Source organism: Ahaetulla prasina, chromosome 3, assembly GCF_028640845.1.
Source record: "Ahaetulla prasina isolate Xishuangbanna chromosome 3, ASM2864084v1, whole genome shotgun sequence".
Classification (NCBI taxonomy): Eukaryota; Metazoa; Chordata; class Lepidosauria; order Squamata; family Colubridae; genus Ahaetulla; species Ahaetulla prasina.
Window position 1 is genome coordinate 121,155,521 of NC_080541.1, and position 26,355 is coordinate 121,181,875.

The following is a 26,355-nucleotide window of genomic DNA, read 5'->3' on the forward strand; positions in this document are numbered from 1 at the left end:
AATTCCTTTGTAGATCTGGATCAGCAGCTCCTTGGGCAGTTTGAGCTTACTGAGTTTGCACAGAAAGAACATTCTTTCTTGTCCTTTTTTGATGATGTTTCTGATGTTAGCTGTCCATTTTAGATCTTGTGATATGATAGAACCTAGAAATTTAAAGGTTTCTACTGTTGATACTGTGTTGTCTAGTATTGTGAGAGGTGGAAGTATGGAAGGGTTTCTCCTAAAGTCTACCACCATTTCTACGGTTTTGAGTATTATCCTTAAAAGCAAAGCAGCAGTATTGCATATGTTGCCTTAGGGGTAAAAAGGCGGGATTTAGCTCTAGATGCTTTTTGCTTAAAATGCATGTAAACAAGGTGTCAGTGTTCATTATTCTTTTCAAGTGAGTTGGGATCTTGATGCCCATGTGTCTTTGTCTTCCATTTTTTTCCTCCTATATTCTGGACCTCTTGCTGAACAGGGGTGTCATCCTGCAGCGGCCATGGTACTTTCATCCAAGAAATCTGCAGCTGCGACTGTGAGGAAGGCTGGGAAGGGCAGGACTGTTCCCAACCCACGTGCCCAGGAAATTGCAGTGGTAATGGGCGCTGCATTAATGGCCGGTGTGTTTGCAATGCCCGCTACACTGGTGACGACTGCAGTCACCTTCTGTGTCCTGAGAACTGCAGTGGAAACGGGGTCTGTGTCCATGGGGTATGCCAGTGTTATCAGGAATTCACTGGAGATGACTGCAGTGAGAAGAGGTGCCCTAATGACTGCAGTGGCAATGGATACTGTGACAGTGGCGAATGTTACTGTGAGGATGGTTTCACAGAGCTAGACTGCTCTAAAGGTAAGAGCCTTTCCCTGGCTGTCCCCACAATACTGAGGGACCTCCGAATGAAGATTTCATTGTATAGCCATTCTGCCATTGCTTTTTCAACACACCCTGTCAGGAGTGGGGGGGGGACAGAATTGCATTTGACCCACACCTTCATCCTCATTGCATGCAAGGTCAGGGCACCTTTTTACTTTTTGCCTTTCTTTTTATCAATTAGATCAATATGAGAACACCTAGAGAAGTTCAAAATACTGAATAACTTTTGGGATATTTCACTGATTAGTGTCTTGAATTCATTGTATTATTTCAAAAACTGAATTGTATTTTGGGTGGAGCCCTCTCCATGTATGGGCCTCAAGCAACTGCTCCTGTCAACCTTGATTTGTTTTTCAGTCAAATACTTTTATGGGAAGGTTTTGAAAAAAATGTTTTCCAGTTTTCTAGAAATCTTTCCATCTTTTTAAAATATTACAACTAAACAAAATCCATTATGGTATGTTGTAGGTATGAGTAGTATACAATAAGTCAGAGCATACATATTGAGAGCTGTCTGACTTATTCATGCACATTGTCAGGCTACAGGGTTCCCTACTTTGTGGCTCATTGTTTTTTTCTAACTCAGATAGCACTGTACATGTGGCGCTATACCTGGAAAGACCCATTTTGTATACTGTTGAAATTTGTTTTCAAGGGACCTGAAGCAACTCTTATATATTGAACAGAATATTCATTACTGCTGCTATTATTTACTAGGAATATAATCTGCCAGAAAGTGCTCTCCAATTTCTATTGCACTGAATTGGGAGCGCTGCTTAATTTGCCATAGGATTTGTGAATGCGAAGTACATTATCCCTGATTTCAAGGAGTGCCGCTGAGTACTTCAGGAGTACCGGTTTCTCTTCCAGTGAGGTTCATGCATTTCTAATCTACATACTTTTCTAACTTTTATAATGCTAAATGAAGTAACATAATGGACTCTTATACTGCATATCAATATTTATTGAACTGTCAAGGATTTTAACTGTCATTCTGATGAAAGAGTGTTTGTTGTCTATACCTGGATAGTCATAGAAGACAAAATGCAAAAAAGATACAGTTCTTTTTTTTTTTTAGAACAGTACTATTTTTTTCTCTCACTTTTTTTATGTTTGTTTGTTTTTAATTTAATACCTGCAAGATCTCGGCATACCTTGCAGGGCGGGGTGGACAGGTTTATACAATCTCAAATGTTTCATAGTGCAACCTGTGCAAGCAAGAAATATGACAAACATTGTCCTTCACTTATAAACATCTACTATTATAGGCAAAAACAAAACAATAAACCCCCTTACCCATATTCTTAGATAAGTGACTATTCACATTTTGTACATATACAAGTTTTTAAACAGTTCCACAGAAATTTACAATGTTTCTTTTTATTTTCTACAGTTACTGTAAGTTACCTCTGGGCTCCTTGCAGTTGATCAAACATTTTGCTTGAAAAAAAGGAAGTCAACTTAAGATAATGCAACTTAAAATGGGTAGATTTTATTAGATCCCAGATCTGCGCTTCATCATTTGATGAAAATATTCAAGTTCTGAAGGAATTGGACACTGCTGCTTAATGCATGAAAAACAATGTCAGCAAATATTTATTATCAACACTTGTGCCACTACTTATTAAAAAAAAATGAGATGCTGTGGCTTACCCATTGCTAAGCAAATTATACAGATAAAATGAAACGGGGTGATACGCCTCGCTCAACTCACCGGCTGCGTTATTTTAAAATCTTCCCTTTATTTCCCAATAGTGCTTGCCCCATGGAATGTCCATCTCCTTAAAACCACTGAAAATTCCCTAGCCATCGGCTGGGATAAGATAACAGATGTGGACTACTACCTCATCAGCTACTTTCCTGTTGGGGAAGAGGCCTTGATGAAGCAAATACGAGTGCCCAAAGATCAGACAAATTATGAGATTCGGGGTCTGATTCCTGGCACAAAATATGTTATCACACTTCACAATGTAAAGAAGGAAATCTTCAGTGAACCAGCACTCCTGCAAGGTAGCACAGGTAGGACACTGCAATTCTCTTTCTGTTATCTTTGAACCTGCAGGGTCTTCACATCAACAGAAGGCTAAGACTCAAACTAATAATACAAACATTGTTTCTTAAGGAAATGGTACCCTATATGAATTATGGTTCTTTGAATGAATATATGTCTGAATGGTAGCTATTTCTAATACTTTGTCCCAAGTTGGATTCTAGTGTCCTACAAAAAAAGGAAAGTAGCTGATAGGAATCAGCTTAATTGTAACTCTCTTTGCAATGTTTTTTATCTGCTTACTTAATTTATCTTCTTCATTTGTTTCTTTCCTTGGGTACCTCCATAGCCAAAGTGAGGCCAGAGGATACAGCCCTTCTAACCAGAGTCACATTTCATCCCACTATGTTTTTCTCTCCTTTTTGGGGTGGGGTGGGGAATCATGTGACTATCTATACCATGTCAGTGGCAGGTTCTCTCTGAAAAATAACTGTTTAAAGACAAGAATTAATACTAATTGAATACTTTAGGAGATGGTGCTAATATTCCTTCTGAATCCAGTTCCCTCAAGATTTCTCCAGAGTTTGGGCTAGCTTTTTCATGACCACAGCCACAGCCAAGAATTACCTGAGGAGTAAATATCCATGGCCAGTGGTGGGACTCAAATTTTTTTACTACCGGTTCTGTGGGCATGGCTTGGTGGGCATGGCAGGGAAAATACTGTAAAATCTCCATTCCCTCCCCATTCCAGGGGAAGGTTACTGAAAAATCCCCATTTCCTCCTGATCAGGTGGGACTCGGGAGGCAGAGATAGATGGGGGTGGGGCCAGTCAGAGGTGATATTTACTGGTCTCCGAACTACTCAGAATTTCCACTACCGGTTCTCCAGAACTGGTCAGAACCTGCTGAATACCACCTCTGTCCATGGCCTAAATCAGTTTCCCTGAGAGTTTGAAAGCAGTTTTCCAACTGCACCTTTTCCAAGGTCCCTTCTCCTATCTCAGGGTTTAGAAAAAGGCAAAAAGTCATAATTAAAGATCAGAAATGAAGCCCTTCCTTCCATCCAGTAACATTTTAAACAAAGTCCCCACTGATGATCATGGATTGTTTTGATACCTCTGGTATGTATGGAAGCATATTTTTTGAGATGAGGGGAGAATCTCAGGAAAAGGATGAAACTTCCTCTGCCCAAAACTCATGTTTTCAGTTAAATCAGTTTTAAAAAGTGAATTTGTCATGTACTGTATGCAGGCTTTTTTATTGTCTCATAAAATATAATCCTACTGGCTGCTTTTTAGAAAGAAATTATCAATTCTCACTCCAGGATCCTCTGGTGCTGCAACCAGGCATTAAAATAATTAATATTGATTTATTAAATCATTAATATTAGTGAATACTGTACTATTTTAAAACCTACTTGTCATAGTGAGTATTTGGGGTAATATGCACAGTATGTCTATTTGTGTGAATGTAATGTTTGTGCATGGTTCTGAACAAGCTTTGGGGAAGTTATATGCTCACAGTGAGGCAGTTCCGTCTACTTTACCTATAGATAGGTGTGTCTGAAAGGGGTGATAGTAAAAAAAAAATCAAGATGGTGTCCATGTCCACATCATCAAAGCCCCACCCCTTTTCTCTAATCCTAATATGCATATATGAGTAATGAATATTAATCCTAATCAGTTTAATAGGATGCTTTCAGTGAGATGTATTTGTTTGCATGTATAAAATAAGATATTAATATTACTTCAGGCTTGACATTCCCTCCCTTGGATGCTCCTGCATGAAAGGCTATCTTTGATGGTAGGCAGGCTTAGCTAAATTTACAGAAGAATAGAAATGGAAGGGACCTTGCAGGACTTCCACTCCAACTATTTGCCATTAGTTGGTTGTATCCCTCTGACTTAAGCCGGGGGCGGGGGGCAAATAAGTGACGAGCAATGAACATAAAAAAGGGTCGAGGCTTTGATTACATAGTTGTGGCCACCATTCTTAACTCCCTTCAGATACCTATGTCTCTAAGAAGTAAATAGTAAAACTTTCTAATATTATGGGTAAGAGGTATAATATAACCCAATCATTTAATTACTGTTATTAATACCAAATTTACTTTCATATTATACCATATTTTCTTTTAAATGTATATAAATGTGAGTTTTAATTTTATTTTATACTGTAAATTTATTACTGCTTTTTGTTTCTATATTTTATTTTAAGCTCTGGCCTGTAATGAAGCATTTTTTGTCTGTCTATAAACTGATGCTACCTTAAGATGGTCTTTGGTCCTCAATTATAATGTTGTGATCTTCCTAAGAAGGACTAACTCAAATCCTGACATGACCCTAAGTTATCCTAAAATAAGTTTATCCTAAAACGGCATTTGTTTTTTTATACTGAAGAAAGATTTATTTGTACAATAGTATCAATATCTAAAATGATCCAAGAGGGAAACTGGAAATAAACATAATTATATTTATAGAGATATATTCAGGAGAGTAAACATGGTTTTGGGGAAAGTTTGGTTGCTACAGCAATGCAAAGTGCTTATGGACTTTTAGAAATTGACTGCCATGATGTAGCTTAATATCAACATTTATTTGTATTAGTTGTAGTCTAATACAAAAATTAGATGTTTGCTTTGTGCAAAATTTTGGGAAAGCTGCAAGTATAAATACACCCCTTTGTTTAGCATAGCTAAGTGATTACATAATTCTACATATTAAAAATGTCCTTATAATCAACACTCTGCACAAAAAGGCTTGGCTATTGTAGTCTTGGAGTCCTCTTTGTCAATGTTCATTTTAGCCGTTTCTGCGATTGGGCATATCTGGGTGACGGAGGAGACTGAGAACTCATTGGAAGTGGAATGGGAAAATCCGGCAGCAGAAGTGGATTACTACAAACTGAGGTTCAGTTCTTTATCTGGAGAGGAGAAGGAAGTAGTGGTTCCCAAAAGTAATGATGTGAAGAGCAGATACATCATCACAGGTAAGCAATCAATGTGTGCTTATCCAGAATAAGAGCTCTTAATCTGTTCATTTGGTACCAAAACGTTGGCTGAGCAATTGCAGGAATGAAAAAAAGTTTCTGTTTTCAGAGTTAGGGTTCTCGGTTATTTATATTTTACTGTCTTGTTATGCGTTTTCTATTTCTGGGATAGAGGTCAATTTCTTTGGAAAAGATGCCTCCAGCAAGGGCTTTAGACCAGTGTTTCTCCACCTTGGCAACTTTAAGATGGTTGGCTGGGGAGCTGAAGTCCACACATGGCAGGCAGGCAGGTGGACTCTAAAATGTTTGCTCCACTTTGCCTACTCCTGCATTAGAAGCTTACAATATTTTATATAGGTTAAAATGCAGAACATAGATGAACACTGCAGCAGACAACCAGAAGCCCTGACACATAATTGGTTTCCAAAGAAGCAGTTTCTAAATGCTTATAAGAATTAAAGTCTCTGTTTCCTCCTTTCTGTCTAATTTGGAAATACTATTTTCTCTTTTACTTTATTTTAGAACCAAAGGATTACTGCAGAATTTCTCCCCAATGATTGCTAATGTATTTTAAAAAGATAGATACGGAAAATAATTATGGAATGCAAAACCTGTCTTTGTTAACATTGATATGTTGGCACAATGATGGCTGGGTAGAATGTTATAACAGACTTTTCAATATGCAATCAGAAACATGCCCTAACAGCCTCTTTTATTCTGCCATAACTTATCTTATTTTATTTGTCACAACATTATATAAGCATAAGCGTGAAACAACTATACGGTATATAAGCATATATATAACCATAAATATGTAATAACTATATGAAATTATATACAATCAAAGGGAATTTCTCATGATGTATTTCTCATAATGTATTTTCTCATTTCTCATGATTTCTCATGATTTCTCATCATACATACATACATACATACAATTTCTCATGATGTATACAATCATCATGATGAAGACAAATGTATGTATACAAATCTTCATGATGTCTTCATGTCATCACCAACCTGTATCTCAGAAAGCTTAGAATCCTTCTTAGCTATTCCAATTCTTAGGTCCTTTTTTCCTTTAAGCAAACAACAATCTGTGACAGTTTTTCTGTGAGCTTCACTGACCATCTGGTCTCTGCCAGCTTGGAGATCTGGACAGCATCTAACTAATTGTGGGGTCCTTGATTCCCCCTGAGTTTGTTTTCTTGGAGATGTTTCATTACCAAATGATTATTAGGTAATGATTAGTTAACATCATCATTACTAGAAGGGAACAGAGGTTGCTCTTATTTTTATATAGTAGTGGCTTGCCCTCTCAGTATTGGTGGGAATGGTCTTGGTGGTTCCTTGATTAGACTGTTGTTTACTATTAGCTTGTTTGTCTTTGTTGGTAGTCCCTTGATTAGGGCATTGTCTACTTCTTGATTAGTGGTCTGGTGTTAATCTTATTATGGTGTTAATGGTTTTAATCTTATTATGGTTTGTGGCACAGTCAGCAAGGTGTTCAGAATGGGATTTGGGATTTTTTTTTTACCTACCAAGTCCTTCCCAAGGACCTGGGATAGGCAGATGTTGATGTTTTATGATGTTGAAGATATTGTCATAGGATGTAAGCTGTCCTGAGTAAAGCTGTCTTTTGCAATTGAGTGATGGTGAATTTGTCAGTGCTGATGGGTATTCAAGTGGTGCTCCAGTTGTTTTAGGTTTGCACCCTATTACTGTTGGCACACCCTTTGGGTTTTTTTTTGTTTTTTTGTTTGCTACAGACATTTTCTCTTTTTTATAGTCCCACCAATTCTTGCTTGCAAGTATTTCTTGCAGATCTTCCAATGCCCTATTGTTGCTACTTTGTCATGCTGTTGTTTGTAGTCAGTATGTCCTATCTTCTTGCAACAGCTACCTGCAATGATCCACTATTTCTTCAGCTTCTTTGCAGAGGCAGCATTTCTATGCATTGTTGACTTCTCAGTTCTGACTTTGTATATATTTGTCCTTAAGACTTGGTCTTGGGCTGCCAGAATTAGACTCTCTGTCTCTTTTTTTAACTTTCCTGCTCTTAGCTATTGCCAGGTCTTGTTATTATTTGCTTTCCCTGCTATTTTTAAAAATGTACTGGCCATGTTTTGTCTTCCAATGCTTCTTTTCTACTTTTCATTGGTCTTTTTTTGTATTTTGTTGTCTTTTCCAATTTCTTCTCTTCTCTTCTGTTGTCTCCAAGCACTGCCATATCCACTATCCAGCCTTTTTTTTGTTTTTCTTATCGGCAATTGTTAAGTCTGAGGTGTTATGTGGCAGGTGCTTGTCTGTTTGAATTCTAAAGTCCCAGAGCAATTTAACTTCTTCATTTTCTATGACTTTCTCTATTATTATTATCTCTTTTATTCATTATACATGAAACTCAGTCAACTGGATATTTAAAATGTGTCACAAATACCATTGACTGGTGCTAATGGTTGATACAGGCTGTCAGCATCCTAGGTATCAACTAAGTATCTTCTTAAAATCTATGATGATGATTCACATAGTCAGCCAGATATTCAGCCTGGGTTTTGCATCTCTGTCCACCTATTGAGTTCTTATCAAGGACCTGGGGTAGGCAAATCTGGATGTTTGACGGTGTTACAGATATTTGTTGCAGGATGGAAGCTGTTACAAGTATATTATTGTTATTGCTATTATTCTTCTTGTTCTTGTTGGTGGTGCTATCTCTTTTCATTAAACATGAAACTCAGTCAACTGAACATTTAAAAATGTATCACAAATATCATTGACTGGTGCTAATGGTTGACACAGGTTGCTGCCAGGATCCAAATTATCAATCAAGCATCTTCTTAAAATGGATGATGATGATGATTAATCATTGCACAGACAGATGTTCAGACTGGGTTTGACATTTTTGTCTATCTATCAAGTCCTTACCAAGGACCTGGGATGATGATGATATTATTGTTGGACTTAGTTGACTTATTATTGTAGTAGGTGCAGGATAAAATGGGGAGAAAGAGCCTTTTTGGTCTTTGTTGCTAAAGTCACAACTCTCCCTATTCCTGCTTTCTTTGTCCAAGCTGTTTTTGAACATATGTTTAATACTATTTCAGAGTAGCACTAAACCTGTCTCCAGATGAAATTTATCAGCTGAAATTTAGGCTACTCCCAGACAACATTTCCATTAAACTACTGGACTAATCAATTGTCAATAGTGGCTTCTCCAGACGCAACCCATGATTACAGGGTGACCAATGGATTTTTTTTGCTAGCTGGTAATGTCTGATGGAAGGGTAGGAAAGAAAAATCAAGGGAACCCACAATTTTCTGTCCTTAATATGTCTCATATACCATCTGTAGGCACTGTGCCTGTGGGCATCAGTTCTATTCAATCTTTATATCAGTAAACAAAACATATATTTTGTAAAATTCCAGATGCCTTTTATGACCTGCTTCAAAGGAAGCTGACTCTGAGAAAATACTGCATCCTAAAAACTTCTCAGTGCTCTATTAGACTGCAAATAGTCTTAGACAGTTTAAAATAGGGCCAGAATAGCTCAGGCTGTTAGAGCCTGTTATTAGAACACAGTAGCCTGCAATTACTGCAGGTTCAAGCCCGGCCCAAGGTTGACTCAGCCTTCCATCCTTTATAAGGTAGGTAAAATGAGGACCCAGATTGTTGGGGGGGCAATAAGTTGACTTTGTAAAAATATACAAATAGAATGAGACTATTGCCTTATACACTGTAAGCCGCCCTGAGTCTTCGGAGAAGGGCGGGATATAAATGTAAACAAAAAAAAAATATCAAAAAAAAAATTCACTAGAATGGAAACAGTTCAATAGTTGTGGTATTGCTACAATAAAGGTCTGTCTTGCGTAGCTATAAAGTGGGTTATGCAACAAGACCTATGATGAAAACTGCAGATTGCAGCCATAGACTTAACAAAACATTTTTTTTCATAGAATCTGATGCAAAACATTAAAGTGTTACATTAACAGCTTCCTTGAACTCAGAAGCAGTTGAAAGGTGATGTAATTGTTTTGAGTGCAATAATGTAGAACCAAAGTGAAATTTTATTCTTCCTCAAATATGATATATTTGTATTACTCTGGACATATTATCAAAGAAATGTAAAAAATGTAATTTAAAACTTGTTCCATTAAATCTTGAAAGAAAAGGAAATAAAAGTACAATTATGTCTCAGACCATTTTATCATTTCCCCCCTTGTTTCTTCTTTCCATAGGCTTGAAGCCAGGAACCAAATATAAGATCACTGTCATATCTGTGAGGAATGAGGCTGAAGGGAAACCATCTTCCGTATATGGTTGGACAGGTATAAACAGAAAGCTTTGCTTGTAGCATAATGACATCCTTACACAATATCACAGCACAATCACTATTTATCTTCACAGCAATCAGCCATACAGCTGGATCATCCTGAGACTGCCCCTCCCCGCCTTCTTTCCAATCACACTTTACTGAAAGCTAGTGTCCAGCAAGAAACAAGAGGCATGCCAGGAAGGAAGGGGATTATCCCAGTTAACTTCGGGAGAAGGGCGGTTTATAAATCCAATAAATAATAATAATAATAATAATAATAACTCTGGTCCCAACCTCTATGAGTTGTTTGGTTGGTCTGCAGAGTCTTGACATGTATGGAACATGTATATATAATATATATGTATGTGTGTGTGTGTGTGTGTGTGTGTATGTATGTGTGTATGTGTGTATATATATATATATATATATATATATATATATATATATATATATATATATATATATATATATATATATATATATATATATATATATATATATATATATTTGTTTTCTGAGGTTTTCACGGTGTTTGTATATAGGTCTTTGGTTGTTCGGGTTTTCTCCCGTGTATAATTGGAAGTGTCTTGGCGACGTTTTGACGAAGTCTCATTCATCTTCAGGCTTCAGCTTCATGCTTCTGGGAGCAATGTGTGATCGCAGCTGTTTCTTCCTTTTAACTGCTAGTGGGGTTTGAACTGATTGGGTGGGAGCTTGGCTGTGCTCTGATTGGATGGGGTTTTTTGTGCTCTGATTGGCTGGGGTGTGTCCTGTGTTGGTGGGGGCTTGGTTGTGCTCAGTCTAGTCTGTGCTGCAGGGGATTTGAGCTGGTGAGCTGCATAGCTGTTGTTTGGCTTTGTGGTCGCTACATCTTCATAGTGGGTGTCAGTCTGCTGCATGTATGGATTGGAGGGGTTTGAAATGGCTAATGTTGCAGCTGCGGTCTGGCTTCTGGTCCTTGGTCGTGCTGATCAGTGTGGGTTTGGGTCTGCTTTCTGGGTGGATGTGCGGTGGTGACATCCTGTGTGGACCTTGTGAGTGTGGGTCTGGTGTCATTCCTCGTGTTAGGGACTCGTTTGTCAATAAGGCGGGTTTCCAAATGGCTGGTAGGCGGAGGTGTCATCTCGTTTGTTCATGCTGTGTGGGCGTTTTCTATCTCAATGGCTTCTCTGATTATTCTGTTGTTAAAGTGTTCAGTTTTGGCGATAGTTCTGGTCTTTTTAAAGTCAATATCATGTCCTGTGACTTTAAAGTGTTGGACCAGGAAGAAGTTGGTTCCTCTTTTTGAATGAGTTCTTGTGTTCTTCAATGCGCACTTATTCTTCTGTTGGTTTGTCCAATTTATGTGGTGGGGCAGGCGGTGCATGGGATTTCATATACTCCTTGATTTTCTAACTCAATTTTGTCTTTGGGGTTTCTTAGGATGGTGGATATTTTTCTGTTTGTGCAGAATGCTGTCTTGATGTTGTGTTTGTGGAGGATCTTGCTGATTCTGTCTGTGGTGCCTTTTATATATGGGAGGAGGGCTGTGCCGTTTTCTTGTTCTCTGTCTTGGATTTTAGTGGGGGGTTCTTTTTGGATTAGCTTGGTAATCTTATTTGTTTGGAATCCATTGGATGTTAGTACGTTAGTGAGAGTGTCTAGTTCGGGTTTTAGGTGTTGTTCGTCAGCTAAGCATTTTGTTCTGGAGATGAGTGTCTTGGCTACGGAGTTGATCTGTGCTGGGTGGTGGTGTGAGAGTGCGTGCAGATAGCGGTTTGTGTGTGTTTTCTTCTGGTAGATGGTGTGTCCTAGAGAGCCATTGGGTTTTCTGTAGACTAAGACATCCAGGAAGGGAAGTTGGTTATTAACTTCTGTTTCCATGGTGAACTGTATTTCGTTGCCAAGACATTTCCAATTTTACACGGGAGAAAACCCGAGCAACCAAAGACCTACATACAAACATGTGAAAACCTCAGAAAACAAATATTGCACCTCTACGTGGAGGAAATCCACCATCTGACCAGGACCTATGAAAAACTAGAAGTCCAAAGAGCTTCCATTTTATGTGACCTCGCATTCCTACGAAACTGCCGAGATCAAAATTTAATCCCCAAATGCTTCCAATTGAAATTCCACTCCAACTCTGCAGCCACCAAACGCATCCTAAAAAGAACAGAATTGGCCTTAATCAGAAATGAACTTCACACAAAAAGATTCCTCCTAGATCAAATCAACAAAGATCTCCTCACACTTCACCTCAAACTCAGCAACAAGATGCACCCTGCACTTTGGGACAAATCCAAACAACTTGCCGTCTGGAGAGCCGAAACACAGACCACCCTCAAGACAGACATGCACACCAACAAACTCCGAAGACTACAAGAACGCCAGAAACAAACCCCTCCCCCTTCACAGCCACACATGAAACAAACAGTGCATAACATCTCAGGTAGGATCCTCACCAAAGCTGAAACCGATGTCCTTTCCAAAGGATTCAACTTTGCAGTCACTCCCAAATACATCCCCACGAAACCATTATATGCGGAGTTGAAACCAGCCTGACCAAAATCAACCCCGATGACGCTAACAAAATCAGACTCGAGATCTCCAACATCCTCTGCACCAGCAAGCCACCCAAAAGCAACTTACCCAAAGAGGAACAGACAGCACTACTTAACCTGAAAAAAGACACCAGCATAATAATCCTACCAGCAGACAAGGGCAACGCCACGGTGGTTATGAACACATCTGACTACCAAACCAAATTAACCAACCTACTCCAAGACCCTGCATACAAGCCCCTAAATACAGACCCCACCACCTACCTAGAAAAAACCACTAGATCCAAAATAAAAGCCTCCCCCATCAGCGAAAAAATCCAACAAAGAATCATTCCCAGAGAGAAATCATCCAGATGCCCTAAGCTCTATGGTCTCCCGAAGATACACAAAGAAGGAACCCCACTCAGACCCATAGTCAGCTCCATAGGCTCACCTCTACAAAACCTAGCCAAATTTCTCGCCAAACAACTACAGCCCTATGCAGAATCCATCACCTCACACGTAACAAACTCATTCCAGTTCATAGAGACATAAAGAAACAAAACTTACAGCCCAGCGACCTACTCGTGAGCTTTGATGTCATATCCCTCTTCACCCAAGTGCCAATCAAAGAAGCCTTGACAGCTATCCAAAACAAATATAACCCCCCCAAGCACATCCTAGATCTGACCAACCACTGCCTATCCAACACATACTTCATCTATAATGGACAAAAATACAAACAAGTAGAAGGAGCACCCATGGGATCACCCCTCTCACCTGTCATTGCCAATCTCTACATGGAACACTTTGAAACCCAAGCTCTAGAAAAATCTGATCACAAACCCAAACTCTGGCTCAGATATGTAGACGACACCTTCATAATCTGGCCACACGGGAAAGAAAAACTTGACAACTTCCTCACACACCTCAATAGCCTACACCCCAAAATACAGTTCACCATGGAAACAGAAGTTAACAACCAACTTCCCTTCCTGTATGTCTTAGTCTACAGAAACCCAATGGCTCCTAGGACACACCATCTACCAGAAGAAAACACACACAAACCGCTATCTGCACGCACTCACACCACCACCCAGCACAGATCAACTCCGTAGCCAAGACACTCATCTCCAGAACAAAATGCTTAGCTGATGAACAACACCTAAAACCGAACTAGACACTCTCACTAACGTACTAACATCCAATGGATTCCAAAGAAATAAGATTACCAAGCTAATCCAAAAAGAACCCCCCACTAAAATCCAAGACAGAGAACAAGAAAACGGCACAGCCCTCCTCCCATATATAAAAGGCACCACAGACAGAATCAGCAAGATCCTCCACAAACACAACATCAAGACAGCATTCTGCACAAACCAAAAATATCCACCATCCTAAGAAACCCCAAAGACAAAATTGAGTTAGAAAATCAAGGAGTATATGAAATCCCATGCACCGCCTGCCCCACCACATACATCGGACAAACCAACAGAAGAATAAGTGCACGCATTGAAGAACACAAGAACTCAGTCAAAAAAGAGGAACCAACTTCTTCCCTGGTCCAACACTTTAAAGTCACAGGACATGATATTGACTTTAAAAAGACCAGAACTATCGCCAAAACTGAACACTTTAACAACAGAATAATCAGAGAAGCCATTGAGATAGAAAAACGCCCACACAGCATGAACAAACGAGATGATACCTCCCGCCTACCAGCCATTTGGAAACCCGCCCTTATTGACAAACGAGTCCCTAACACGAGGAATGACACCAGACCCACACTCACGAGGTCCACACAGGATGTCACCACCGCACATCCACCCAGAAAGCAGACCCAAACCCACACTGATCAAGAAGCATGACCAAGGACCAGAAGCCAGACCGCAGCTGCAACATTAGCCATTTCAAACCCCTCCAATCCATACATGCAGCAGACTGACACCCACTATGAAGATGTAGCACCACCACAAAGCCAAACAACAGCTATGCAGCTCACCAGCTCAAATCCCCCTGCAACACAGACTAAATTGAGCACAACCAAGCCCCCACCCAAACAGGACACACCCCCAGCCAATCAGAGCACAAAAAAACCTCCATCCAATCAGAGCACAGCCAAGCTCCCACCCAATCAGTTCAAACCCCCACTAGCAGTTAAAAGGAAGAAACAGCTGCAATCACACATTGCTCCCAGAAGCATGAAGCTGAAGCCTGAAGATGACGAATGAGACTTCATCGAAACGTTGACAAGACATTTCCAATTTTACACGGGAGAAAACCCGAGCAACCAAAGACCTACATACAAACACCCGTGAAAACCTCAGAAAACAAATATATATATATATATATATATATATATATGTATGTATGTATGTATGTATGTATGTATGTATGTATATTTTATTCATAATATATATTGTGTAGGACATATAAATGTTTCTAATTTTCCAGATTCCAGAATGTTCAGGTAGCAAGGGATTTGGGGCAAATACCATTTGAGATTAGAGTGCAACTCTATGATCAGGAAAGGTTTTTGCACAGATCCATCTTGCGGTGCCCTTTCCTCGACCGGAGGGTCTTCACATGGTCATTCATGACCCAGTTGCTTCATAATTAGACTATTGTAAGCTTTCTGACAATCTGCCCCTTAATCTCTGTTACACACCTTAGGGAGAAACTTCCCCACTTCATAGTTCATTGGCCCTGAATTCTATATTGAAACTTCCCCACAGAAAGCCCCATACCAAAGGCCATTGTAGGGTTATATTCAATGCAGGCTCTATGCTAATGATTAAAATAAATGCACGAAGAGGAAAATGCATCTGTGTTAGCAGGTCAAATTCCCTATTGCTATGTCTTCAGTTACTAGTCTGAAAACTTGGGAGTGGGGTTGTCATGATGACCTCCCTTTTGGCCTTCCAGCCTTTGGAAACCATTTAAAAATGTATCAGAGATTAACCCAGGCTGCTTTGACTATTTCAGATTAAAACATCAGGATGTTATGTGCTCAGTGATGTTTATACATTTGTAACTTTTGGTTGGTTCATGTTTTGCTTCTGTGTGGGATGGCTACCACCAAGCTCCTGGCTTTGGAGTAAAGAAGACCACAAGTTTGGCTTCAGAATCGTCCAAGAATGAATTGCATAGCATGACATCAGTCAGAGGGCAGACTGCTGGAGTTGCAAGTTTTGGCAATGCAGTCTTGCTTCTAATTGTATAACCCAAACAAATGACAGTATTGGTGTAAGTGAAGCTTTGCTATTTATTGTTGGTTGGTACATTGAAAATGGCTTGATCAGAAAATGTTTCTTTAACTGGAGATTTGAATTTGGCAGAAGTCTTATTAGAAGATGTGCTTCTAAGAACATGCAGAATGCTAAAAGGATACCAAATAATTAAGTAGCATCAGGTCTCAATTAGAAAATGTTCATGGTATTGTTGTCTTGGTTGCAGATTAAGCCTTCCCCAGCTATCAATGAATGTTAACATTTAATAATAATAATAACAATAACAACAACAACAACAACAACAACAACAACAACAATAATAATAATAATAATAATAATAATAATAATAATAATAATAATAATAATAATAATGTTTTAATTTGTATACCGCCCTTCTCCCGAAGGACTCAGGGTGGTGAACAGGCAAGTAAAATACAGAACAGAACTATACACCATAATTAAAACAACCCTTAAAAAACTGATTCAAATATGCCCGAAATTTAAAATAACACTACACCCCATACAAATTACCACAATTTAAAACCCACAATTAAAATTTAAAAATTTAAGAATCAGGCCAGTCCAGCCATATGAAATAAATAGGTTTTAAGTTCGCGGCGAAAGGTCCTAAGGTCAGGTAGTTGTCGAAGCCCGAGGGGAAGCTCGTTCCACAGGGTAGGAGCTCCCACAGAGAAGGCCCTCCCCCTGGGGGCCGCCAGTCGACATTGTTTGGCTGATGGCACCCTGAGGAGTCCCTCTCTGTGGGAACGCACCAGACGCTGGGAGATAGAGGCCGGCAGTAGGCGGTCCCGTAAGTAGCCCGGTCCTAAGCCATGGAGCGCTTTAAAGGTGGTAACCAATACCTTGAAGCGCACCCGGAAAACAACAGGTAGCCAGTGCAGTCTGCGCAGGATAGGTGTTACGTGTGAGCTCCGAACCGCTCCCTCAATAACCCACGCAGCTGCGTTCTGGACCAGCTGAAGTCTCCGGGTGCTCTTCAAGGGGAGCCCCATGTAGAGAGCATTGCAGTAGTCCAGACGAGAGGTAACGAGAGCATGAGTGACCGTGCATAGGGCATCCTGGTCCAGGAAGGGACGCAACTGGCGGATGAGGCGAACCTGATAAAAAGCTCTGCTGGAGACGGTCGCCAAATGATCTTCAAAGGACAACCGACCATCCAGGAGCACGCCCAAGTTGCGTACCTTCTCCATCGGGGCCAACAACTCGCCCCCGATAGACAGCTGCATCTGCAGCTGGCTGTACCGAGGTGCCGGCATCCACAGCCACTCCATCTTGGAGGGATTAAGTTTGAGCCTGTTCCTCCCCATCCAGACCCGTACGGCTTCCAAACACCAGGACAGCACTTCGACAGCTTCGCTGGGGTGGCTCGGGGTGGAAAAGTACAGCTGGGTATCATCAGCGTATAGTTGGTATCTCACCCCAAAGCCACTGATGATCTCACCCAGCGGCTTCATATAGATGTTGAACAGGAGGGGTGAGAGAATCGATCCCTGCGGCACCCCACACATGAGGCGCCTCGGAGTCTATCTCTGCCCCCCTGTCAACACCGTCTGCGTCCGGTCAGAGAGGTAGGAGGAGAACCACTGATAAACGGTGCCTCCCACTCCCAACCCCTCCAACCGGCGCAGCAGGATACCATGGTCGATGGTATCAAAAGCCGCTGAGAGGTCTAATGGGACCAGGGCAAAGGAATAACCCCTATCCCTGGCCCTCCAGAGATCATCCACCAGCGCGACCAAAGCTGTCTCCGTACTGTATCCGGGCCAAAAGCCGGATTGGAACGGGTCTAAATAGACAGCTTCATCCAGGTACTGGGGTAGCTGACATGCCACCACACTCTCTACTACCTTCGCCGTAAAGCGAAGATTGGAGACTGGCTGGTAATTCCCTAAAACAGCTGGGTCCAGGGAAGGCCTCTTGAGGAGGGGTCTCACCACCGCCTCTTTCAAGGCAGCGGGAAAGACCCCCTCCCGCGAAGAAGCATTTGCAATCCCCCGGAGCCAGCCTCGTGTCACCTCCTGTGTAGCCAGTACTAACCAGGAGGGGCACGGATCCAGTAAACATGTGGTGGCATTCAACCTACCCAGCAACCTGTCCATGTCCTCGGGAGTCACAGGGTCAAAATTATCCCAAACCACCTCAACAAGACGGGTCTCGGAACTCTCGTCTGAATCTACCCAATTTTGATCCAATCTGTCTCGAAGCTGAACGATTTTATCGTATAGATAACCGTTAAACTCCTCAGCACGCCCTTGTAGGGGGTCCTCCCGCCCCTCCTGTTGAAGGAGAGAACGGGTCACCCGAAACAGGGCGGCTGGGCGGTTATTTGCCGACGCAATGAGGGAGGAAACGTAGGAACGTTTCGCATCCCTCAGTGCCACTAGGTAGGTCCTGCTATAGGACCTAACTAGTGTCCGGTCAGCCTCAGAACGGCTGGATCTCCAGACACTCTCTAGGCATCTTCTCCGGCGTTTCATCTCCCTCAGCTCCTCGGAGAACCAAGGAGCTGGTTGAGACCGACGCCGGGTCAGAGGCCGCAAAGGCACGACACGGTCCAAAGCTCCAGCCGCGGCCTGTTCCCAGGCCGCGACTAGCTCTTCAGTCGTGCCGTGGGCCAGATTCTCGGGAAGCGGCCCAAGCTCCGTCAGGAACCTCTCAGGGTCCATCAGGCACCTGGGACGGAACCAACGCATTGGTTCCGTCTCCCTGCGGCGGTGGGTAACGGTCTGAAAGTCCAGACGAAGGAGAGAATGATCTGACTATGACAAAGGATCGATAACTAAATCTTTTAAAATCAGATCATTCAACCACTGGCCAGAGATAAAAACCAAGTCTAGGGTGCCTCCCCCAATGTGAATAGGGCCATCAATTAATTGAGTCAGGTCCATGGCCGTCATGGAAGCCATGAACTCCCGAGCGGTCGAGGATGCCGTGCCAGTTGATGGCAAGTTGAAATCCCCCATGACCAACAGTCTAGGGGTTTCAACTGCCAACCCAGCTAGGAACTCCAACAGCTCGGGCAGGGCTGTTGTCACGCAGCAAGGAGCCAGGTACGTGATCAACAAGCCCACCTGAGTCCTACGACCCCACTTCACATAGAGGGTTTCACACCCAGCTATCTGAGGCACAGTGGTCTCCCTCAGTTCCAGACTCTCCCTAATAATAACCGCCACCCCGCCACCCCTATCTTGAAGAGTAAGATAAATTTATTAAGTAACTACATAAGTTTGAAAAGCCTTACTTTTCTCTAAGCAACATTTGAAAGGTTATGCACTATATAGGCCAGGGAGTGCGATGTCTCAGCAGTTAAAGATGCTGAGCTTGTCAGCCATCAGCCGGGTCCAAGATCTGAATGCTGCGTGATGGGATGAGCTCCCATTATTTGCCCCGGCTCCTGCCCACTTAGCAGTTCGAAAGCATGCAAATGTGAATAGATAAATAGTTACCACTTTGGTGGGAAGGTAACAATGTTCTGTGCATTTTGGTGTTGTATAGTCATGACCATGGAAATATCTTTGGACAACACTGTCTCCCTCAGCTAAGAAACAGAGATGAGATGACTTTCCTCTTTCCCTGGACACAACTGGACAGGGGAAACTTTTACCTTTACTAGTATAGACCAGCAAGAGAGATGAAGTTGCCTTTGTCTGTTAACATAGAATTTCATTTAATTTACCATCGACCAAGTAAAAAGAAGGCACAGGGAGATGATGTGAAGACCCTTCCCTCATCTAACTCCTGCCATTTGCCTCAGTGATCAGAATGCTTTTCAGAGGAAGGAGATTTATTTTATTTATTTATTTATTTATTTTGTCACAACGGTATATATAAGCATAAGCATGAAATAACTATACGACATATAAGCATATATATAAGTATAAGCATGAAATAATTATAAGAGTTGGTTACAATCAAGGGGAACATTAGAACAGGAATGGTAGGCACGTTGCTGCTCTTATGATGTTGGTGCTCTGATGCTGTCTTCAATATATTTGAAGAAACAGTTGTGCTTCCAATTGAATGTTTTCATAAGCAAACAAAGTTTTTCTTGAGGTATTTGTAACCGTGTAAGAACCAGGAAGGAGCTCTCTAAAACCAGTCCTTTATTTAAAAGAAATAGGTTCTCTCATGACACACTCCTGAAAACCAGCAAGGTAATCTGAAAAGCACCACATAGAATAGAATAGAATAGAATAGAATAGAATAGAATAGAATAGAATAGAATAGAATAGAATTTTTTATTGGCCAAGTATGATTGGACACACAAGGAATTTGTCTTGGTGCATATGCTCTCAGTGTACATAAAAGAAAAGATATGTTCATCAAGGTACAACATTTACAACACAATTGATGGTCAATTGATGGTCATACATGTATCACTATATGAAAAAGAGATTATTGGAACCATTGCACCATAGCTTCAAGACGGTAAACTCTGTAATGATTTGTCAGTCATTATCTTGAAAGCTAGGCCTTATATGTTTTTGGGGAGAATTGGGAGATAAAGGCATGCCCCAAATGTTTGATCACTAACGATTGCAACAATCCTCTTCTCAGTATCTAGTCTCTCCACAAGTAGTTTTGTCTCTGGAGTGCCTTTTATATTGGACATTAGCAAGTCCTGCCTATTTATGATACCAACTTCACTCCAGGATTTGAACAAGTAGGAGAGAAGAAAGCAAAGGTAGATACAATAGTTCTCCTCATCATCACTGCAGTGTCCCAAAAACAATGAGGGATGTCAAACTGAACTTTTGCTACTCATTTGTTACTTTCTCTGTATTTGCCAGTTTTAATTACTCCTCCAAAGCAGCTCATTTAAAGATAAAATCTTGAAGTCCATCATTGCTATCAGAGTGCTCAGGCTGACATGTTTTATCAGCTGAATGATGATTTGCTGAAGAGGGGAGGTAGCAACAAAGCCAGAGGAGAAAGCCAATCACCTTGCCTTTATTATGGCACCCTCACAAATTAGGATTATACTATCTGACAGGGACTCAGGAGAGACATAATAGACTCATGGTAGGGATTGGCAAATTTTATGCTGGTATTGCTTTCTACCAACACGCAGGTATATAATGCTAACACGTTGGTGGGAAAGACCTCTAGTTGCCCAAGCATGATTTTACATACGAGACAGGAAAATATGATCCAAATCCTGAGGAGCAAGGGATCAGCACAGTTCCATCTGATCATGAAATTGGCCCGCCACAAGATGCTTTAGGCCAATTCTGTGAAAAGACCACACAAACATCCTTTGCCAAGTGGTTAGATCATTTGAATGTTACTCTAGCCGCACAAAAGAGTTGCTCTCAGAAAAGCAGGCTCCACATAACTTGTCTAAAATGACCCCAAATTATACAGAAATCTAAGTAATTATTTATAATTTGAGGGAACTCACCATGAAACTAGATGGTGGTGGTGGTAAACCACATTGGTGCTCCCAGGGGAAAGAGGCAGAATACTTGTTCACATTCAGCTGGAATTTCTTCTCCTCCCTCCATCAATTATATGCAGGTAAGAGCAGTTTGGAATAAACAGACTTCAGTTCTTGTAAATTGAAGAAGGAATGACTTTGAGGAGCAGGAAGAAAAGCTGCTACCAAGGCAATGGTTAGATACTCTGTGTCTGGGGAAGAAATGTGACAGAAAAAATGTCTCAGACAAAAATTTTCCTGGTTCTTGCCAAGTTGAAGAGAGGGTGGGAAAGCACCTTCAGACATGCAAAATTATGTTACTATATCTTTGTAGTAACAGTGGTATTAGCCTACATGACTTTGGTTTCCTATTCTACCTTGAAGTGCTTACTGTTCTTACACTGCCTATAGACACTAAGCTCTACCACATTGCAGCTCATTTGATTGAAGAAGTCTAACAAACGTGCTATCAAGTGAAAGCATATTTCTTCCATGCTGACCTAAGCCATAAGGCTTTCTAAATCCCTTTCACAAGGCACCAGGATCTCTTTCCAAGAAAAAGTTGAATTAAGAAAGCATTTCTAGTTCTGTGGAGTTTTTCAGACCTTTGGAAGAACTGAGGTTATCAGTGATACAGCTGACAAGAAAACAGTTTTTATGAAGAAATGAATGCATCATAGGAGGAAGGGGGTGTTCGAGTAAATATGCCAGAAACAAATATGATTGAAATATGTGGAATACAAAACACTGATTCTTTGAGGATTCCCAGGAATTAGGTAGTGTGAAGTTTTAAATGCGGCAGAGCTGTCTTGCTGTAGCAAGATGTCCAGCTGAAGACCCTGAATATAATCTCCTGTGTAATAACATCTATTTTTAAGCAAGTGAACTCCTGAAGGAGCAACTTCAGTGCTAGAAATGGGAGGAGAACTAGTTTTGCTAAAACTCAGATTAAGAATGGGTTGTCTTGATGTGCGGAATCACGATCATAAATGGTGTATATATTTGAAGGAGCAAGCAGAGAAAGCCACATCTCAGTTACAGAGGTATGACAACCCCCGCCCCCCACCCCAGTCTCTGGGAAAATTTGGGCTTCAGACAAATATTTTTTGCTACTGCAAAAGAGGGAAAACAAGATACGAAACAATAAGGGATGATCTTGAGGTTGCAATGACTCTCAGTGAAAAGATCTGAATGGGGGAAAGAGATGTATACCACTACAAGTCAGCCAGTGTACTTGAGAAGGCAACACAGATTTTCTAAACCAAAACATGATGGACGTGATTCTGACAAAAGCTTGTGGACAGATGATATTATTAGCATTTAAAACTGTATTAGCTGAAGAAACCAGCAGGTTACAAAAGAAGTGGTGAATTCTGACTGCTCTTAAAAGAACAGAGGGGACAGAATTTACCCACGTGAGCACCATCCATGGGAAGGTTTCTTTGTGCTAGCCCCAGGCATAAAATCTTCTCAGGTTGGCTTTTGCCCTTTGTAGCTGGTGGGATGAAAGGGTGCCATGTGGATTGTATACCCCCAAGCATCTAAATGTTCTGAATTAGCCTTGAAAAATGGTGGACAATGGAAAACTTGTCAGAATCACTGTCCTAATTTAAATGTCTAATTCCTTCCTAGACATTGATGGCCCAACACATTTAGTAACCGATCGAGTAACAGAAAACACAGCAACCATTTCTTGGAATGGAGCCCAGGCTCCCATTGATGGCTATGTAGTGAGCTACAACTTAGTTGGTGGTGATACCAGACAAATATCCATTGACAAGGACAAGAGAACCACTACTCTTGTGGGTTTGAAGCCTGGCATGGAGTACACTATCCACATCTGGGCTGTCAAGGGAACTCAGCAGAGCAGAAGGGCAAGCACAGAAGCTGAAACAGGTATTCCACAGATATGAAATTGTGAAATTTTCATGAGTCCCTGTGTTTTAATTCTACTCAGTGCAGTTCTTTTTAACATGCTGAACTGTACAAGTTATATGTGAAGCAGTATTAGAACTCTGGCAGCAGATTGAAGTTTTGCAGTCTGCTGAAGGAACAGTATATCTTCTTTTTCTTTCTCAGTTTTGTCAAAAAAGTCGCACTCAGTTTGTGACTTTAGAATCTGAAAGATATCAAGCAAGTACTGATTGTCAAAGAATGAACTATAGAGAGACCAGATAAGCAAATTACAAATATTTTAATAATATAGTAATTGGTTACATATGGTAATCATATATTGTTATATATCTACATGTATGCATGTCTGTATATTATGTATGGGTAATCTACAGTTAGATTCACAGTATAAGAGTGGTGAAAACTTAATTCAAGTCCTAAATAAGGACTAAGAATTATTAAATTGGCATTTAAGAATTTGGCCATTGCCAAGCAAGGTGGCTTTTTGTAAATTAGAGTGTTCAGATCTGAAAAATCCAGTATATTTCTGGATATAGAAGAAGTACTTAAGGTATCACTCCAAGGGCTCTAACCATTATTGGTACAATAATAGATTTCTTTTTCCATTATTTCAATCTGCAAGTCCCAGTATTTGGAATTGTTTTTCTTCAATCCTAGCACCATGTGATTTAGCAACATCAATGAACCACATTTTCCTTTTTTCAGTAATTGTTATATCAGGCATGTTAAGAACAAGATGGCAGAGCTATATGTCTAATGCTTCTGACACTTCCTGCCTTTGTTGAAGCTGAATATGACAACAATTCTGACAAAACTATTTAGAAACAATAAATAAACTGTTTTCCCAGATTCATGCTTCCTTTTCAGTAATCCATTAATTTAAATTTTCAGACATCAAGAAATAAGCATACTGTATAATGCTGATATTTAGTTGTTAAAAGTTATGCTCAAATTTATGGTGTCTTCAGTAAAGATTGACAGATCATTTTAAGAAAATGGAGGACTTAAAAAAAGAATATATAATCCAACGTTACTGAGGAAAAAAATGCAATAAACTGTACCTTGGTTCACAGAAATAGATGGCCCCACCAATCTGAAAACAGACCAAGTGACAGAAAACTCAGCCACTGTGTCTTGGAACAAGGCCTGGGCACCTGTAGAACAGAACATCCTCAGCTATACATCTGCTGATGGAGAAACCAGAGAGGTACCCGTTGGGAAGGATAACATCAAGAGTACCTTGACAAACCTGAAACCAGGCATGGAATATGTTCTCCACATCTGGGCAGTGAAGGGAAGCCAACAGAGCAAAAGGGCAAGCACAAAAACGATGACAGGTAAACTAACATCCTATGGCATTAAACTAACATCCTATGGCATCTCAGGACCCCTCCACAAATGGATATCTGCTTTTCTGTCTAACAGACAACAAGTGGTCAAAATCGGCAATGCTTTATCAAATCCTGTTCCTGTCAAGAGTGGCGTTCCTCAAGGCAGCGTCCTTGGACCAACACTCTTTATTCTATACATTAATGATCTTTGTGACCATATCTCAAGTAATTGTGTTCTCTTTGCTGACGATGTCAAACTATTTAACACCACAGATAACACTTCTATAATTCAAAACGACCTTGACCATCTAACGCTTGGTCTAAAATTGGCAGCTCAAATTTCAACCAGCAAATGCTCAGTCTTACATATAGGAAAAAGAACCTAAAACTAAGTACATACTAGATGGACATTACCTTACAGACGACCCCATCCTGTTAAAGACCTTGGAGTTTTCATGTCAAATGATCTAAGTGCCAAAGCCCACTGCAACTACATAGCAAAAAAGCTCTAAGAGTTGTAAACCTAATTTTGTAGCTTCTTTTCCAAAAACACCACACTACTAACCAGAGCATATAAAACATTTGCTAGACCAATTCTAGAATACAGCTCACCTGTTTGGAACCCTCACCACATCTCTGACATCAATACAATTGAACGTGTCCAGAAATATTTTACAAGAAGAGTTCTCCATTCCTCTGAAAACAACAAAATACCTTATCCCACCAGACTTGAAATCCTAGGCTTAGAAAACTTGGAACTCCGTCGCCTTCGACAAGACCTAAGTTTAACTCACAGAATCATCTATTGTAATGTCCTTCCTGTCAAAGACTACTTCAGCTTTAATTGCAATAATACAAGGGCAACCAATAGATTTAAACTTAATGTAAACCGCTTTAATCTAGATTGCAGAAAATATGACTTCTGCAACAGAATCATCAGTGCTTGGAATACTTTACCTGACTCTGTGGTCTCTTCCCATAATCCTAAAAGCTTTAACCAAAAACTTTCTACTATTGACCTCACCCCATTCCTAAGAGGACCATAAGGGGCGTGCATAAGCGCACAAACGTGCCTACCGTTCCTGTCCTATTGTTTTTCTTTTCTTCTTCCTATATATGTTTATATGTATATATACTATATAATCTTTTTGTATGATGTTGTGACAAAATAAATAAAATAAATAAATAAAATAAACTTGAGTAGGGTAGTGGGAGCAGATTACTGCATTTCTTAATCTATAAAAATATTCTGCAGAGGTTCTGAATAACATAAGTTAATGAAACAGTATCTTTGAATGTTTATGGAGATTCTCAGTCATCCAGGTAATGCTTGTTCCAAAGGTGCTTTTTACAAGAGGCAACTGGACTTTCTGTTTTTTCTTTGAAGATGTTTCGCTTCTCATCCAAGAAGCGAAACTTCAAAGAAAGAACAGAAAGTCCAGTTGCCTCTTGAAAAAGCACCTTGGGTGTCCTTTGAAAATGACAGTGATATAATCATACTGCTACCAGAGGTGATGAGTTCTATACTATACTATTTACTCACCGGCTGAGTAAGGTTGGCTCAGCCTTCCATCCTTCCGAGGTCAGTAAAATGAGGAGCCAGATTGTTGGGGGCAATATGCTGAGTCTGTAAACAGCTTAGAGAGGGCTGTAAAAGCACTATGAAGTGGCATATAACTCGAAGTGCTATTTCTATTGCTATTTTCCTTATGTATTCCAGTACAAATTGTACTATATATTTTCCAGCTACACAGTTGCATGAACAGGGCTGCTTAGG

The 26,355-nt window shown here is 40.5% G+C and overlaps 1 protein-coding gene across 1 annotated transcript in view; it reads left to right on the forward strand.

Moving 5' to 3' along the window:
• Positions 1 to 26,355, forward strand: part of TNN (tenascin N) — a 42,091-nt gene that overhangs the window by 1,263 nt on the left and 14,473 nt on the right. Inside the window, exons 2-7 of the mRNA XM_058178638.1 lie at positions 461 to 832; positions 2,612 to 2,875; positions 5,652 to 5,834; positions 10,068 to 10,157; positions 22,966 to 23,229; positions 24,321 to 24,584. Of these exons, the coding sequence (XP_058034621.1) occupies positions 461 to 832; positions 2,612 to 2,875; positions 5,652 to 5,834; positions 10,068 to 10,157; positions 22,966 to 23,229; positions 24,321 to 24,584 (1,437 nt within the window). The remainder of the gene's footprint in view (positions 1 to 460; positions 833 to 2,611; positions 2,876 to 5,651; positions 5,835 to 10,067; positions 10,158 to 22,965; positions 23,230 to 24,320; positions 24,585 to 26,355) is intronic.